Source organism: Oncorhynchus masou, chromosome 5 (genome assembly GCF_036934945.1).
Source record: "Oncorhynchus masou masou isolate Uvic2021 chromosome 5, UVic_Omas_1.1, whole genome shotgun sequence".
In the NCBI taxonomy this organism is placed as follows: domain Eukaryota; kingdom Metazoa; phylum Chordata; class Actinopteri; order Salmoniformes; family Salmonidae; genus Oncorhynchus; species Oncorhynchus masou.
The window spans coordinates 1,203,110-1,222,612 of NC_088216.1; the positions used below are offsets into that span (position 1 = coordinate 1,203,110).

General features: G+C 40.6%; 1 protein-coding gene across 1 annotated transcript; it reads left to right on the top strand.

The window, feature by feature from the left end:
- The first annotated feature begins 1,450 nt into the window (after positions 1-1,450).
- On the top strand, positions 1,451-9,198 carry LOC135530646 (zinc finger protein 664-like). Its single transcript, XM_064958927.1, has 2 exons — positions 1,451-2,071; positions 7,834-9,198. The coding sequence occupies exons 1-2, from the start codon at positions 1,657-1,659 to the stop codon at positions 8,793-8,795; spliced, it is 1,377 nt and encodes a 458-aa protein (XP_064814999.1). The 5' UTR covers positions 1,451-1,656; the 3' UTR covers positions 8,796-9,198.
- The last annotated feature ends 10,305 nt before the right edge of the window (positions 9,199-19,503 follow it).

A 19,503-nucleotide genomic window follows, 5' to 3' on the forward strand; every position in this document is an offset into this window, starting at 1 on the left:
GTTTGTCTGAAAATGTAGACTTGTGAACAACAACTTTGTCATGTAGTAACCAAAAACTATGAAATAACAAAAATGGAATCATGTAGTAACCAAAAACTATGAAATAACACATATGGACTCATATAGTGACCAAAAAAGTGTTAAATCAAATCTGTATATATATATACATATCTAAATATATTATATTTTAGAAAATCACATTTGTTGGCAATGACAGAGGTCAAACGTTTTCTGTAAGTCTTCACAAGGTTTTCACACACTGTTGCTGGTATTTTGGCCCATTCCTCCATGCAGATCTCCTCTAGAGCAGTGATGTTTTGGGGCTGTTGCTGGGCAACATGGACTTTCAACCTCTGTCATAGCCAACAAAGGGTATATAACAAAGTATTGAGATAAACTTTTGTCATTGACCAAATACTTATTTTCCACCATAATTTGCAAATAAATTAATTAAAAATCCTACAATGTGATTTTCTGGATTTTCTTCCTCATTTTGTCTGTCATAGTTGAAGTGTACCTATGATGAAAATGACAGGCCTCTCATCTTTTTAAATGGGAGAACTTGCACAATTGATGGCTGACTAAACACTGTACCATCAGTCCCAGGAGACTTATTATTTCTAAGGTGTTCAAAAGCATAAATGATCTCTTCAACTATAATAGAGTCATCACACTGTTTCCTTGTCAGCCTCCCCAATTGATTTCACATCCCCCAGAGTCAAAAAAAGAAAATAGTTGTGGAAATCTCACAGTACTTAGAACTATATAAATTCCTGTAGAGGTTGGAATTAAAGTTAGAGACTAATTTGGGATCGTCTGTGATGAGACCATTGATATTTAATTGTTGAATTGTATTATTTTTTAAGAGTGGCCTTTTTCTAACCTGAAAAAAACAAGATGAATTTTGTTCATCCTCCTCCAGCCACTTCTTCCATGATCTGACAAAGGCTCCCTCTGCTTTCAGTTTATACATATCATCCAACTTGTGTTGTAGCTCAAACAGAACAGATTTGTCCTCCTCTGAGAGACTTTCAACAGACTTTTGAACGAGACAGGTGATCTTTGTAATTATACTTTTTTCTTCAACTCTCCTCGTCTTGGCAAGAATATTCTCATATATTCTTAAATATTTTCCAACCTCGTATTTAAAAGGCTGCTAGGACATGAACCCAGTAGCACAGAATAGATCCATATGACGTTGAGAAATAGTGCATTGTGGGAAGTTTAGAAGATACCCTGGAAATAAGTTAATTAACCACACAGTGTTGTTACATCGGTGAGTAAAAACTCAAGCTTCCTACCCTTTAACATTTTCTCTGAAAATTAAATATTTATTTTACTCAACTGCGTTTCCACTCCAGTCAGCAGATGGCGGTCTGAGACTTTAAGGCAATGCTGCTGGTGTGACGTATAATCTAGTGGACGGAACGCTTCTTTCAACAGCAGCAACAGTTCGTCAGACACCTCGGTAGCTTGCTAGACTAAATAGCCCAAACAACAAAGCTCTTCAGACGCTTTCGTGTATATTAGCCGCTGTATGTCGTCTAGCATTAGATAGTTATCCGATTTAATTTCATATTTACGGTGTTGTTGTTATTGGTCAACTAGCGGGCTGGTTAAGTTAACATTAGCCTAAGCTAGCTAACATCTCGGACCATGAGTTCACTAAGCTGCTCTCCTCCAGCTAAAGAAGAGGAGGTCTGCTGGACGGAGAAAGAAGCTCTCGTGAAAGAGGAAGAGGAGGCTGTTACAATACAAAAACAAGTAGAGGGTGAGGCTGTTACAGTGAAAGAAGAAGAGAAAGACGTTTCAGTGAAAGAAGAGGAAGATGTGTTCAGAGTGAAAGAGGAGGAGGATGTTACAGTAAAAGAAGAGGAAGAGGAGGATGCAGTTTTTGGAGTGAAAGAGGAAGAGGAGGAGATGACTGTCACATCTAAAATGGACGAGGAAGAAGAAGAGGAAACTGGATATCTGGGCCCGGTTTCCCAAACGCATCTTATGTCATCCAATGGTTCTAACGATGAACTTAACCGTAAGATGCGTTTGAAAAACCGTTCCATGATTAACACTAGTAAGTCAAAACAGAAGCACAAACTCTGTAGTTGAACTGATGTTTGGTGTTAAAGGGGAAATCTGTAGTTGCTACATCCATATTTGGACTTTTAAATTATTTATTTATAGCCATTGATTCTTGAAGAATATAACACATGCCTCATGAGCTTAGTTCAACTGTTGTACCCCATCAGAACCCCAAATAAGCTTTTTTTAATCCAATGTTTAGAAACAATGTAAACCAACACTGTATAGCCTCAACATGGTTAAAACTATAATGTTGATATCATGGATGGTCAGTCCTTGCATCCATAGGTCTGTCTATGAATTTGAGAGTAGTTACATTTCTCCAGCCCCATCATCATCTTATTACCAAAACAGTGGTAGAATGATTGATTAGAATGATTAGATTAGTTGATTGATTGTGTAGTTTTTTTAATGGGACAACCTAGGATATAAACAGCAACAAAATGCCAGCCATGAGTCACTGGACCCAGGTTTGAGTTCAGCTCAGGGCTGAATTCACTCCACTATGAATACAAGGACTGGCCATGCATGAGGTCATAATGATAGTTTAACCAGGTTTCTAGGAAATATATGCGTGGCGCGCTAAATATAAATAGTGGTGGTGCGCGCTAAATAGCGTTTCAATCGGTGACGTCACTTGCTCTGAAACCTTGAAGTAGTGGTTCTCTGCTCTGCAAGGGCCGTGGCTTTTGTGGAGTGATGGGTAACGATGCTTCGTGGGTGACTGTTGTTGATGTGTGCTGAGGGGGTATGGGCGAGGGGACGGGCTAAAGTTATACTGTTACATATAGTATATTCTAGAATTCATCTGTGAGGTCATAATCTGTGAGGTCATAATGATCATTTAACCAGGTTTCTAGAATATATAGTATATTCTATAATTCATTCATGAGGTCATAATGAGAGTTTTAACCTACTTTTGAAGCTATACAGTGTTTGTTTACAAACCGTGGCGTCATACAGGCGTATATATTGGTTTCTGATGGGGTGAGACAGTTGAAACATGAGTCGTTTATAAGCTCTATTCTTCAGGAATCAATGGTGATATATTATATGGGTCTTTCTATAGCTACCAGTGTAGGTGTCCCTGTGGAGGTCAAATTGTTAGAGCTGTTATGAGTCATTGTTAAATATTCAGCCAATTGTTTTCGGGCTGACCGTAGTCTACTGGTCGATTGTTCTGTCGATGGGCTGTTTTGTTGACCGTGATTTATTTTTGTAGAGGAGTCGCAAATACTCTATATAGTCAACATTTTGTGGACACACCTTCAAATTAGTGGGTTCAGCTATTTCATCCGTTGCTGACTGGTGTATAAAATCGAGAACACAGCCGTGCAATTTCCATAGACAAACACTGGTAGTAGGATGGCCTTACTGAAGAGCTCTTCCATTAAATGTAGCACCATCATGGGATGCAACCTTTCCAACAAGTCAGTTTGTCAAATTTCTGCCCTGTTAGCGCTGCCTCAGGTCAACTGTAAGTGCTGTTATTGTGAAGTGGAAAACTCTAGGAGCAACAATGGCTTAGCCACTAAGTGGTAGGCCACACAATCTCACAGAACGGGACCTTTGAGTGCTCAAGGGCATTCCAAACTGCCTGTGGAAGCAACATCAGCACAATAACTGTTTGTCGGGAGCTTCATGAGATGGGTTTCCATGGCCCAGCAGTCGCACACACAATCCTAAGATCACCATGTGCAATGCCAAACGTCGGCTTGGTGTAAAGCTCGCCGCCATTGGACTCTGGAGTGATGAATCCCATCTGGCAGATGCCCGGACAACACTACCTGTCCGAATGCACAGTGTCAACTGTAAAGTTTGGTGGAAGAGGAATAATGATCTGGGGTTGTTTTTTCATGGTTCGGGCCCCTTAGTTTCAACGAAGGGGAATTTTAACACGACATCATACAATGACATTCTAGAATATTCTGTGCTTCCAACAGTTTGGGGAACAGTTTGGTTCTTTCCTGTTGCAGCACGACAATGCCCCTGTACTAAATCGAAGTCCAAACAGATATGGTTTGACGAGATCGATGTGGAAGAACTTGACTTGCCTGCACAGAGCCCTGACCTCAACCCCATCGAACACCTTAGACAGTTAAGGTAAAACCAATGTATCCCTAAGACAATTGAGGAGAGAGCAAACCACAACTTAATTAGGACTATAATAAGCCTAACTGTTGAATATGCCTGGCTTTATAAATCAGTACCAGTCAAAGGTTTGGACGCACCTACTCATTCAAGGCTTTTTCTTTATGTTTTACTATTTTCTACATTGTAAAATAATTGTGAAGTCATCAAAACTATAAAATAACACATCGAATCATGTAGTAACCAAAAAGTGTTAAACAAACCAAAATGTATTTTATATTTGAGATTCTTCAAATAGCCACCCTTTGCCTTGATGACAGCTTTGCACACTCTTGGCATTCTCTCAACCAGCTTCATGAGGTAGTCACCTGGAATGCATTTCAATTAACTTCTCTGGGATATGCACCTCAACAACAGCCAAATTCAAAACAACAAAAATCTCATAATTAAAATTCCTCTAGCATTCAAGTATTTTACACCATTTTAAAGATAAAATTCTTGTTAATCCAGCAACAGTCTGATTTCAAAAATGCTTTCCAGCGAAAGCTCCACAAATTATTGTTAGGTCACCACCAAGTCACAAAAAAACATACAGGCATTTTCCAGCCAAAGAGAGGAGTCACAAAAAGCAGAAATATAGATCAAATGAATCACTAACCTTTGATGATCTTCATCAGATGGCACTCATAGGACTTCATGTTACACAATGCACGTATGTTTTGTTCAATAAAGTTAATATTTATATCCAAAAATCTCAGTTTACATTGGCGCGTTATGTTCAGTAATGTTTTGCCTCCAAAACGTCCGGTGATTTTGCAGAGCCACATCAATTTACAGAAATTCTCATCATAAACGCTGATGAAAGATACAAGTGTTATACATAGAATTAAAGATAAACTTCTCCACTGTGTCAGATTTTTTTTAAAGCTTTACGGCAAAAGCACACCATGCGATTATCTATCGCTCAGCCTCCAAAACAAGCCATGCAGATACCCGCCATGTTGTGGAGTCAACAAAAGTCAAAAATAGCATGATAAATATTCACTTACCTTTGATGATCTTCATCGGAATGCACTCCGAGGAATCACAGTTCCACAATAAATGTTTGTTTTGTTCGATAAAGTCCATATTGATGTCCAAATACCTCCTTTTTGTTTGCGCGTTTAGTTCACTATTCCAAATGCACTAGGCACTAAGTCCAGATGAAAAGTAAAAAAAGTTCCATTACCGTTCGTAGAAACATGTCAAACGATGTCTATAATCAATCTGTAGGATGTTTTAATCGTACATCTTCAATAATATTCCAACTGGACAATTCCTTTGTCTTTAGAAATGAAAAGGAACTGAGCTCGCGAGACTTAGCTCAAGGCTTTCTGCCAGACCCCTGTTTCAAACAGCTCTTATTCGCTCCCCTTCCACAGTAGAAGCATGAAACAACGTTCTAAAGACTGTTGACATCTAGTGGAAGCTGTAGGAAGTGCAATATGACCCAATTTACACTGTATATTGGATAGGCAATCACTTGAAAAACTACAAACCTCAGATTTCCCACTTCCTGGTTGGATTTTTCTCAGGTTTTCTCCTGCCATATGAGTTCTGTTATACTCACAGACAGTATTCAAACAGTTTTAGAAATTCAGAGTGTTTTCTTTCCAAATCTACCATATCCTACCTTCTGGGCCTGAGTAGCAGGCAGTTTACTCTGGGTACACTTTTCATCCAGACGTGATAAATACTGACCCCTATCCCAAAGAAGTTTTAACTGGTGTTCCTTGTTAAGTTCATTTGTGGAATTTCTTTCCTCCTTAATGTGTTTGAGCCAATCAGTTGTGTTGTGAAAAGGTAGGGGTGGTATAGCCCTATTTTGTAAAAGACCAAGTCCATATTATGGCAGGAATAAGCAAAGAGAAATGACAGTCCGTGCCGTCGCAAAAACCATCAAGCGTTATGATGAAACTGTCTCTCATGAGGACCGCCACAGGAAAGGAAGACCCAGAGTCTGTTGCTGCAGAGGATAAGTTCATTAAAGTTACCAGCCTCAGAAATGGGCAAATAACTGCACCTCAGATTGCAGCCCAAATAAATTTTTCAGAGTTCAAGTAACATACACATCTCAACATTAACTGTTCAGAGGAGACTGTGTGAAATCAGGCCTTCATGGTCGAATTTCTGCAAAGAAACCACTGCTAAAGGACACCAATAACAAGAAGAAGAGTCTTACTTGGGCCAAGAAACACAATGGACATTAGACAGATGGAAATCTGTCCTTTGGTCTGATGAGTTCGAATTTCAGATTTTTGGTTCCAACCGTGGTGTCTTTGTGAGATGCAGATTAGGTGAATGGATTATCTCCGCATGTGTGGTTCCCACTGTGAAGCATGGAGGAGGAGGTGTGATGGAGTGCGGGTGCTTTGCTGTTGACACTGCTGGTGATTTATTTAGAATTCAAGGCACACTTAACAGCATGGCTACCACAGCAATGCACCATCCCATTTGGCTTGCGCTTAGTGGGACTATCATTTGTTTTTCAAAAGGACAATGACCCAAAAAACACCTCCAGGCTGTGTAAGGGCTATTTGACCAGGAAGGAGAGTGATGGAGTGCTGTGTTAGATGACCTGGCCTCCATAATCACCCGACCTCAACGCAATTGAGATGGTTTGGGATGAGTTGGACCGCGGAGTGAAGGAAAAGCAGCCAACAAGTGCTCAGTATATGTGGGAACAGTCGCTAAGATAATATTTGGTTGTGATATTTGCAAAATACCTATTTTGGATGCAGCAGTTGTCTGCTTGAATGCTAACGCTCATTGACAGGCTGGTAGCAAAGCTAACCAAAGAGTATTTTACTCAAATATGATATTAAGCAGGACATTCAAACGAGCCTGTGAAATGCGCTCATAAGCAACCTTTAAAATGGAGGCTATTTTTTGCTGTCGGCCTATGGGAACTCCCCAGAGTTTTCCCCCCATGGTGGTGAATTAGTGAATAGACACCAGAGCTTAATGTGAGTTTCCTTGAGTAGCACTCCTGATCTTGCTCTGATAACGTGTGGTAATATTTGTAATCATTGTGAAAAACGAAGATCTTCGCTCAACATTTCTGCCCACACAGATATACTACAACTAGATATCAGATATACTACAACTAGATAACAGATATAGTATATCCATAACTAGACAACAGATATACTACAACTATGTAACATATATACTACAACTAAATAACTGATATACTGCAAATATATAACTGATATACTGCAAATAGATAACTGATGTAGTATATCCATAACTATGTAACATATATACTACAACTATGTAACATATATACTACAACTATGTAACATATATACTGCAACTAGATAACTGATATACTGCAAATAGATAACTGATATACTGCATATTGGTGACCAAGAGTCGTCTGCTCAGGGTTTCAACAACTGTAATAACTTATTTCTACAATCATCCACTTTACGACTGTAAAAAAATAAGACTAAATATGACTTGTTGCTCACTTGACTGTTAAGAAAATAGTCAGTTTGTGAAATGTTTTAAACATTCATTACAGACGTAAAAATCATGGGCATCACCTTTTAGCTCAAATAAACAGTGGATTTCTGCTGTTGTGGGCCTTTAACCATCTGTCTGACTTTGTTGTTCACACAGGAGAGAGACCTGACTATCGTGGATCCTCTGGGAAGCCTCAACAACCTCATGATGCTGACGAGGCAGAGAAGAGTCTCTCCACATCAGAACACCTCAATAAACACCAGCGGAAACCCACAAGGAAGAAATCTCACCACTGCTCTGACTGTGGGAAGAGATTCACCTCTTCAACAGACCTTAAAAGACATCAGAGAATACATACAGGAGAGAAACCTTATAGCTGTGATTGGTGTGGGAAGAGTTTTACTACATCTAGCCAGCTGACTATACACCAGAGAATACACACAGGTGAGAAACCTTACCACTGCTCTGACTGTGGAACAAGTTTTGTTTCTTCCCAATATTTAAAATCACACAAGAGAACACACACAATAGCGAAACCTTACCACTGCTCTGACTGTGGAAAGTGTTTTGTTTCGTCACAATATTTAAAATCACACCAGAAAACACACACAGGAGAGAAGCCTTATAGCTGTGATCAATGTGGGAAGAGTTTTAGTCACTCAAGCAACCTGATGGTACATTTGAGAACGCACACTGGAGAGAAACCTTTTAGCTGTGATCAATGTGGGAAGAGTTTTACTTCATCTAGTCAGCTGACTATACACAAGAGAACACACACAGGAGAGAAACCTTACCACTGCTCTGACTGTGGAAAGAGTTTTGTTTCGTCCCAATATTTAAAATCACACCAGAAAACACACAAAGGAGAGAAGCCTTATAGCTGTGATCAATGTGGGAGGAGTTTTACTCACTCAAGCAACATGATATCACACCAGAGAACACACACAGGAGCGAAACCTTGTGGCTGTAATCAATGTGGGAAGAGGTTTACTCAGCCAAACATCCTGATAGCCCACCAGAGAACTCACACAGGAGAGAAACCTTATAGCTGTGATCAATGTGGCAAGAATTACGCTGGTAAAAGATCTCTGATAAAACATCAGAAAGTACATACATGAAGGGGTTGTTTCATGATATCAATGAAATAATGTCTCAATGTAGAATGTTTTAACATTGTAGTAGGAGTGTTCTAATGATGTCACAATGTAGAATGCTTTAACATTGTAGGAGTGTTCTAATGATGTCACTATTTAGAATGCTTTAACATTGCAGTAGAAGTATTTTAATGATGTCATAATGTAGAATATTTTAACATTGTAGTAGGAGTATTTTAATGATGTCATAATGTAGAATGCTTTAACATTGTAGTAGGAGTATTTTAATGATGTCACAATGGAGAACCCTAAAGGTTTGTCCCCTGATCTATTGATTTCAGCATGATATGAATATTAGCCTCATGGAGAAAAGTACAGGCTCTGAATTGAAAGAGTACTATTTATGTGATCAACATAAACACAAATAAAGTGATGCGTTTCACTTCCCGCGTTGGTGACCTACTTGAATCAAACTGCAACACTTTAAAATGTAGCTCGCTGTTTTCTACAAGTTGTCCTCTAAATAGCGATGTACACATTATTCCCACATTTCTGCAACCTCATCTCTCCCTCTTGCGCAATTGATTTCAACGTGAAATCGATGAGTGATGACAAATAAGTGTTGCGTTCCTTTGTTTAAATTGTTTTGACAAGTACGAGTACTTGCACGCCTATACATATGGATGCAGTATATTTAAAAAAACTTGGACCAACTTATGAACCATTTTTTTAAACAATAATGCATCACTCCAATATTTACACACAGTATTTCTTGACAACACTCAAGTGCTAATTGTCTTTATTCCCTGAAGAAGCATGACTCATCACCTCGTATTTCAAACATTCAGCCTGACAACAGATAAATGTTTAATTATTCCATGACTCACCATTCAGTTCATCATCTCCAATACATATTATCCAGGTACACCTGGAGAGATTTAGACCGGTCACCCAACAACAGGATAGCATTTCCATGGGAACGGAGAGGAGTTGTGTGGAGATACGCATCTCCGACACCAGGGTAGTGTCCATTAAGCTCTCGTCGGCCCCAAAATCCAGAAGCACCTGGAGAGATTTAGACCGGTCACCCAACAACAGGATAGATTTTTTACATTTATTTTATTTAACCTTTATTTAACCAGGTAGGCTAGTTGAGAACGAGTTCTCATTTGCAACTGTGACCTGGCCAAGATGAAGCATAGCAATTTGACACATATAACAACACAGAGTTACACATGGAATAACAAAACATACAGTCAATAATACAGTAGAAAAAAGAAAACAAAAAGTCTATATACAGTTAGTGCAAATGAGGTCAAATAAGGGAGTTAAGGCAATAAATAGTGCAGATGAGGTAAGATAAGGGAATAAATAGGCCATGGTGGTGAAGTAATTACAATATAGCAATTAAACACTGGAATGGTAGATGTGCAGAAGATGAACATGCAGGTAGAGATACTGGGGTGCAAAGGAGCAAAATAAATAAATACCAGTATGGGGATGAGGTAGGTAGATAGATGGGCTAAGTACAGGTGCAGTGATCTGTAAACTGCTCTGACAGCTGGTGCTTAAAGCTAGTGAGGGAGATATGAGTCTCCAGCTTCAGTGATTTTTGCAGTTCATTCCAGTCATTGGCAGCAGAGAACTGGAAGGAAAGGCTTTGGGGGTGACCAGTCAGATATACCTGCTGGAGCGCGTGCTACGAGTGGGAGCTGCTATGGTGACCAGTGACCTGAGATAAGGCGGGGCTTTACCTAGCAGAGACTTGTAGATAACCTGTAGCCAGTGGGTTTGGTGATGAGTATGAAGCGAGGGCCAACCAACAAGAGCGTACAGGTCGCAGTGGTGGGTAGTGTATGGGGCTTTGGTGACAAAACGGATGGCACTGTGATAGACTGCATCCAATTTGTTGAATAGAGTGTTGGAGGCTATTTTATAGATGACATCGCCAAAGTCAAGGATCGGTAGGATGGTCAGTTTTACGAGGGTATGTTTGGCAGCATGAGTGAAGCATGCTTTGTTGCGATATAGGAAACCGATTCTAGATTTAATTTTGGATTGGAGATGCTTAATGTGAGTCTGGAGGAGTGTTTACAGTCTAACCAGACACCTAGGTATTTGTAGTTGTCCACATATTCTAAGTCAGAGCCGTCAAGAGTAGTGATAATGGACGGGTGGGCAGTGATCGATTGAATAGCATGCATTTAGTTTTACTTGCATTTAAGAGCAGTTGGAGGCCACGGAAGGAGAGTTGTATGGCATTGAAGCTCGTCTGGAGGATAACACAGTGTCCAAAGAGGGGCCAGAAGTATACTTAATGGTGTTGTCTGCGTAGAGTTGGAGAATCACCAGCAGCAAGAGCGACGTCATTGATGTATACAGAGAAGAGAGTCGGCCCGAGAATTGAACCCTGTGGCACTCCCAGAGAGACTGCCAGAGGTCCTGACAACAGGCCCTCCAATTTGACACACTCACTGAACTCTGTTAGAGAAGTAGTTGATAAACCAGGCGAGGCAATAATTTGAGAGACCAAGGCTGTCGAGCCTGCCAATAAGAATGTGGTGATTGACAGAGTCGAAAGCCTTGGCCAGGTCGATGAATACGGCTGCACAGTAATGTCTCTTATCGATGGCGGTTATGATGTCGTTCAGGACCTTGAGCCTGGCTGAGGTGCACCCTTGACCAGCTCTGAAAAAAGATTGCATAGCGGAGAAGGTACGGTGGGATTCGAAATGGTCGGTAATCTGTTTGTTAACTTGGCTTTCAAGACCTTAGAAAGACAGGGTAGGATAGATATAGGTCTGGAGCAGTTTGGGTCTAGAGTGTCACCCCCTTTGAAGAGGGGGATGACCGTGGCCGCATTCCAATCTTTGGGAATCTCAGACGATACGAAAGAGAGGTTGAACAGGCTAGTAATAGGGATTGCAACAATTTCGGCAGGTAATTTTAGAAAGAGAGGGTCCATATTGTCTAGCCCGGCTGATTTGTAGGGGTCCAGATTTTGCAGCTCTTTCAGAACATCAGCTGTCTGGATTTGGATGAAGGAGAAATGTTGGGTGCTTTGGAGGGTGCATGGCAGTTGACCAGGGTAGGGGTAGCCAGGTGGAAAGCATGGCCAGCCGTAGAGAAATGCAGTGGTCAGCTGGGAGGTGTTCTTATTCTCCATTGACTTTACAGTGTCCCAGAACTTTTTTGAGTTTGTACTACAGGATGCAAATTTCGGTTTGAAAAAGCTAGCCTTAGCTACCTGTGTATATTGGTTCCTAACTTCCCTGAAAAGTTGCATATCACGGGGGCTATTCGATGCTAATGCAGAACACCGCAGGATGTTTTTGTGCTGGTCAAGGGCAGACAGGTCTGGAGTGAACCAAGGACTACATCTATTCCTAGTTCTACATTTTTAGAAGGGGACATGCTTATTTAAGATGGTGAGGAAGGCACTTTTAAAGAATAACCAGGTGTCATCTACTGAAGGGATGAGTTCAATGTCATTCCAGGATACCCAGGCCAGGTCGATTAGAAATGCCTGCTCGCAGAAGTGTTTCAGGGAGCATTTGACAGTGATGAGTGGAGGTTGTTTATTCACAGACCCATTACGGATGCAGGCAATGAGGCAGAGGTCGCTGAGATCTTAATTGAAAACAGCAGAGGTGTATTTGGAGGGCGAGTTAGTTAGGATGATATCTATGAGGGTGCCCGTGTTTACAGATTTGGGGTTGTGCCTGGTAGATTCATTGATAATTTGTGTGAGTTTGAGGGCATCAAGCTTAGATTGTAGGATGGCCGGGGTGCTAAGCATGTCCCAGTTTTGGTCACCTCGCAGCACGAGCTCAGAAGAAAGATGAGGGGCAATCAATTCACATATGGTGTCGAGGGCACAGCTGGGGGCAGAGGGTGGTCTATAGCAAACGGCAACAGTCAGAGACTTGTTTCTGGTAAGGTGAATTTTTAGAAGTAGAAGCTTGAATTATTTGGGTACCGACTGCTCGCAGGGCTTTTATGTACTCTGCGCCATCGTCTTGGAACACCTTACAAAATTATTTTAAACTGGAAGAACTTGTCCCGATTGGTGTTTTTAAATCACTGATGAAGGATTTTGAGGCTGATTCCCTGACCTGTCAATGTTTTTAATTTGCTGTTTTATATTTTTGTGAATTCAATGGTTTTTACTAGATTACTTGTAGTTTTTCATGTTGTCTGTCTGTAATTTTTTTGTAATGACTTGGTGCTGCCTGTCTTGGCCAGGCCGCTCTTGAAAAAGAGATTTTAATCTCAATGAGCCCTTCCTTGTTAAAAAAGGTAAAAAGACATTTAAAAAAAAGAAAACTGCAGGCTATCTTTGCAGTAGATTGCAACACCGCCCCCTTTGGCAGGTCTATCTTGGCGGAAAATGTTATAGTTAGCGATGGAGATTTCAGGGTTTTTGGTGGTTTTCCTAAGCCAGGATTCAGACACGGCTAAGACATCCGGGCTAAGACATCAGTGTGCTGAAGCAGTGAGTAAAACAAACTTAGAGAGGAGGCTTCTAATGTTAACATGCATGAAACCAAGGCATTTACGGTTACAGAAGTTAACAAATGAGAGCACCTGGGGAGTGGGAGTGGAGCTAGGCACTGCAGGACCTGGATTCACCTCTACATCACCAGAGGAACAGAAGAGGAGTAGGATAAGGCTAAAGGCTATAAGAACTGGTCGTCTAGCGCGCATGGAAGAGAGAGTAAAAGGAGCAGGTTTCTGGGCACGATAGCATAGATTCAAGGCATAGTGTACAGACAAAAGTAAGGTAGGATGTGAGTACATTGGAGGTAAACCTAGGTATTGAGTAATGATGAGAGAGATACAGTCTCTGGAGACGTTTAAACCAGGTGATATCATTGCATATGTAGGAGGTGGAACAGCATGGTTGGTTAATAAGGCATTTTGAGCAGGGCTAGAGGCTCTACAGTGAAATAACAGTGATCAGTTACCAGGACAGTAATGGACGAGGCATATTGATATTAGAGAGAGGCATGCGTAGCCAAGTGAACATATGGGTCCAGTGAGTGGTTGGGCTGACTGGGGACACGGCGATTCAGACAGTTAGCTGGGCCGGGGGTAGCAAGCTAGCAGAAGGCTATCGGGCTGAGGCTAACAAGCTAGCAGAAGACGTAGGAAGTCTGTTTATAGCCCCCTCGTGCATTTCCTTTGGTAGACCAGTCGTGATGGATTAGTGGGGCTCTGTGTGGTAAAGGGCACCAGTCCAATTGGCAAAATAGGTATAGTGGCCCAAGAAATTGTCCGATGGATCTAATCAGCTAGCAGCCGACACGCTCTAGACAGCTAACTTTAGCGGGCCGCAGGGGCTAATTTGGCTAACAGTTGAGAAAAACTCAGCAGATATACCATCAGTCCCAGGAGCATTATTTCTAAGGTGTTCAATGGCATAAATGACCTCTTCAACTATAATAAGGTCATCATTCTGTTCCTTGTCAGCCTCCACAACGGATTTCACATCCCCCAGAGAGACAAAAAAATAATGGTTGAGAAAATCTCACAGTACTTAGAACTATATAAATTCCTGTAGAAGTTGGAACTAAAGTTAGAGACTAATTTGGGATCGTCTGTGATGAGACCATTGATATTTAATTGTTGAATTGTATTATTTTTAAGAGTGGCCTTTTCTAACCTGAAAAAAACAGGTTAGAAAAATAACAAATCAATACAGGAAGTACATGTGGGAACACAAGTATCTATAAATAATATACAAAGGACAATTGGGCGGGGGGCGGAGCTAGGGGCTAGGATCGGGGCTAGCGGCAGGGCCAGGGAGGTATAATATCACATTACACAAAGACCTTAAGGGACATACATACATTTATAATTCTAATAGCTTTTTTTGTCTGAAAATACAGTTCAATTTATTTTTGTAAGGTAAGAAAATGTGGTGTTTTGTTTGTAAATTTACATTTGGGAATATGAAATTTGTCCACAAGAATAATTAAATGAATTACATAAAATTGTTTCAGCTTATTTCTATCATAAATAAAGAATCCAAGCAGTACGTCTCTCCATAAAAGTGTAACATCTTCATAAATGTGTTCAATTCTAAATCTACTGGTGTCTTACCACAGATTCCTTACATGAATACATTGCCACAAAAGATGCAACACTGTTTCTGGGTGGTCATTACAAAAGGTACAATTTGAGTTGATGTTTATTTTTAAACTTCTTCATATTGTGGATGGCAGGATAAGATTTATGAATTATTTAAAAAGAAACTTATTGAATTTTGTTAATAAGTAGGTATGTGTGTGTGGCAAAATACAGACTTTCTTCCAACAGATATTATCAATAAATTTGTTCCAATAAGGAATGACATAAGGTGTGGATACAACATCCTGCTGAAACAAGGTTTGTATCGCTCTGTTGTTGAATGGACCAAAAGAGAAACAAATCTTTCCTACTGATGAGTCAACAGGGTCAACAGAAGGTCGGCTCTGAGGGTGTTGACACGTTCCTGAATAACAGAGCAACACCCGAGGGCATCTAAAACAATTGCAACATCTTTAGGTGTTACAGGGACCTTGTAAAGTGATACGAATTCCTTATAACTGAGTAAAAGACCCTCTGCATTTACCAGTTGGCCAATAGGATGTTATTTTGGAACCAATATTCTAAAAATAGTGTTTTCATGCAATATATCCCGATTATTCCATATATAATATCTGTGAGAAAAAAAATATGCTTATAAATTAAGGACCATGACAAGAAAACCTGCTGATGAAAAGCAGAAAGTTTCACTGGAACTTTGTCAATATTATAATTACAAACCAACATGAAGTTAAGGCCACCAAAAGTAGAGAAGACATGATGAGGAATAAAATTTCACATAGAAGTGTGTCTTCTTAGGAATTGTTTTATCTAATTGATCTAGGCAGGGTAGCCTAGTGGTTAGAGTGTTGGACTTGCAAGGTTGCAAGTTCAAATCCCTGAGCTGACAAGGTACAAATCTGTCATTCTGACCCTGAACAGGCACTGTTCCTAGGCTGTCATTGAAAATAAGAATTTGTTCTTAACTGACTTGCCTAGTAAAATAAAGGTAAATAATAATCTTAAAAGTATTATTTATTAAGGTAGTAAAGTCCAGAAGATTCAGCCCACCTTACTCATAAGTATTACAACAGGTTTCCTAATGTAATGGGACAGTTTACTAGGATATCAACTCTTTTTTATAGTTTAATGTTTTATTTATAGTTTTTTACTTTTATTTTTTATTTGTATTATTAACAACGAATCAATACATCAAGTACATGAGAGAACACAAGCATGTATAGATTATAAACAATGGACAATCGAGCTAGGGGCGGGGCTAGGGGGTACAATATCACATTACAATTACACAAGGACCTTAAGGGACATACATATACTTACAATATGAACTCAGTAGCACAGACTTGATCCATATGACGTTGAGAAATAGTGAATTGTGGGAAGTTTAGAAGATACCCTGTTTGTTCTTATAGGTAACCAGATCATGACTAAGTCTTTAACCACACTTTGTTGTTACATTGGTGAAAAACTCGTGCTTCCTACGCTTTAACATTTTGTCTGAAAATAAAATATACATTTTCTCTCAACTGCGTTACCCACTCCAGTCAGCAGATGGCGGTCTGAGACTTTAAGGTGATGCTGCTGGTGTGACGTATAATCTAGTGGACGGAACGTTTCTTTCAACAGCAACAACAGTTAGTCAGACACCTCGGTAGCTTGCTCGACAAAATAGACGAACCAATAAAGCTCTTTAGACGCTTTCATGTATATTTGCCACTGTGTTTTAAAACCACTTCTGTCATCTTGTTAGTTATCCGATTTAATTTCATATTTACGGTGTTGTTATTGGTCATCTAGTTAAGTTTTATTAAGTTAACATTAGCCTAGCTAGCTAACATCTCCGACCATGAGTTCACTAAGCAACTCACCTCCTGATAAAGAAGAGGAGGTCTGCTGGACGGAGAAAGGGGGTCTCGTCAAAGAGGAGGAGGAAGAGGAGGCTGTTACGATACAAAAACAAGTAGAGGTTGAGGCTGTTACCGTGAAAGAAGAAGAGAAAGACGTTTCAGTGAAACAAGAGGAAGACGCGTTCAGAGTGAAAGAGGAGGAAGATGTTACAATTAAAAAAGAGGAGGAAGAGAGAGAGGAGGATGGGGAGATGACTGTCACGTCGAAAAAGGAGGAGGATGAAGAGGAGGAAACTGGATATCTGGGCCCGGTTTCCCAAACGCGTCTTAAGGCGTCCAATGGTTCTAACGGTGAACTTGGCCATAAGATGGTTTTGAGAAACCATTCCCTGATTAACACTAGTAAGTACTGTCTTAAAAACAGAGGCACAAACTCTGCAGTTGTTGAACTGATGTTTGGTGTTAAAGGGGAAATCTGTAGTTTCTACATCCATATTTGGACTTTTAAATTCTTTATTTATAGCCATTGATTCTTAAAGAATATAACACATGCCTCATGAGCTGAGTTCAACTGTCGTACCCCATCAGAACCCAAATAAGCTTTTTTTTACTCCAATGTTTATAAACCATGTAAACTAACACTGTATCGCCTCAACATGGTTAAAACTATAATGTTGATATCATGGATGGTCAGTCCTTGCATCCATAGGTCTGTCTATGAATTTGAGAGTAGTTACATTTCTCCATCCCCATCATAATCATCTTATTACCAAAACAGTGGTGGAATTACAGCTTTTCTATTGGTTGAACTGCAGATTGATGGATGTGGCTTTTTTAAAGGGAGCTAGCTAGGTTTTAAGCAGCAACAAAATGGCTGCCCAGAGACTTGATAGAGTAAACAGCTGAGGGATGGGAGAAGGAGGAGTGTAACCACTCTCATATTCATAGAGAACGATATTGAAGCAACCTTAACCCAACACCTAGCGACCTCGTGAAGAAGTTCAGACATCTTGGCGTAACAGTTATAAGGTGTTGATTTGACAGTCGCTGGACCCAGGTTTGAGTCCTGCTCAGGGCTACCCCCAGAATTCAATACACTATGAGTACAACGACTGGCCATCCATAAGGTCATAATGATAGTTTAACCAGGTTTCTAGGCTATATAGTATATTCTAGAATTCATCCATAAGGTCATAATGATAGTTTTAACCAGGTTTATAGGATATATAGTGCTTTATTACAAACAGTGGCGTTATACAAGCTTATGTTTTGGTTTCAAATCAAATTTTATTTGTCACATACACATGGTTAGCAGATGTTAATGCGAGTGTAGCGAAATGCTTGTGCTTCTCGTTCTGACAATGCAGTAATAACCAACACGTAATCTAACTAACAATTCCTAAACTACTGTCTTATACACAGTGTAAGGGGATAAAGAATATGTACATAAGGATATATGAATGAGTGATGGTACAGAGCGGCATAGGCAAGATACAGTAGATGGTATCGAGTACAGTATATACATATGAGATGAGTATGGAAACAAAGTGGTATAGTTAAAGTGGCTAGTGATACATGTATTACATAAAGATGCAATAGATGATATAGAGTACAGTATATACGTATACATATGAGATGAATAATGTAGGGTATGTAAACATTATATTAGGTAGCATTGTTTAAAGTGGCGAGTGATATATTTTACATCATTTCCCATCAATTCCCATTATTAAAGTGGCTGGAGTTGAATCAGTGTGTTGGCAGCAGCCACTCAATGTTAGTGGTGGCTGTTTAACAGTCTGATGGCCTTGAGATAGAAGCTGTTTTTCAGTCTCTCGGTCCCAGCTTTGATGCACCTGTACTGATCTCGCCTTCTGGATGATAGCGGGGTGAACAGGCAGTGGCTCGGGTGGTTGTTGTCCTTGATGATTTTTATGGCCTTCCTGTGACATCGGGTGGTGTAGGAGTCCTGGAGGGCAGGTAGTTTGCCCCGGTGATGCGTTGTGCAGACCTCACTACCCTCTGGAGAGCCTTACGGTTGTGGGTGGAGCAGTTGCCGTACCAGGCGGTGATACAACCCGACAGGATGCTCTCGATTGTGCATCTGTAGAAGTTTGTGAGTGCTTTTGGTGACAAGCCGAATTTCTTCAGCCTCCTGAGGTTGAAGAGGCGCTGCTGGGCCTCCTTCACGATGCTGTCTGTGTGGGTGGACCAATTCAGTTTGTCTGTGATGTGTACACCGAGGAACATAGGGCACTATGGTGTTAAATGCCGAGCTGTAGTCGATGAACAGCATTCTCACATAGGTATTCCTCTTGTCCAGATGGGTTAGGGCAGTGTGTAGTGTGGTTGAGATTGCATCGTCTGTGGACCTATTTGGGTGATAAGCAAATTAGAGTGGGTCTAGGGTGTCAGGTAGGGTGGAGGTGATATGGTCCTTGACTAGTCTCTCAAAGCACTTCATGATGACGGAAATGAGTGCTACGGGGCGGTAGTCGTTTAGCTCAGTTACCTTAGCTTTCTTGGGAACAGGAAAAATGTTGGCCCTCTTGAAGCATGTGGGAACAACAGACTGGGATAGGGATTGATTGAATATGTCTGTAAACACACCAGCCAGCTGGTCTGCACATGCTCTGAGGGCGCGGCTGGGGATGCCGTCTGGGCCTGCAGCCTTGCGAGGGTTGACACGTTTCAATGTTTTACTCACCTCGGCTGCAGTGAAGGAGAGACCACATGTTTTGGTTGCGGGCTGTGTCAGTGGCACTGTATTGTCCTCAAAGCGGACAAAAAAGTTA

Coding starts and splice junctions, on each gene's coding strand:
- LOC135530646 (XM_064958927.1), top strand. CDS start 1,657: ATGAGTTCACTAAGCTGCTCTCCTCCAGCTAAAGAAGAGGAGGTCTGC. Junction 2,072..7,833: donor CCGTTCCATGATTAACACTA/GTAAGTCAAAAC, acceptor TTGTTCACACAG/GAGAGAGACCTGACTATCGT.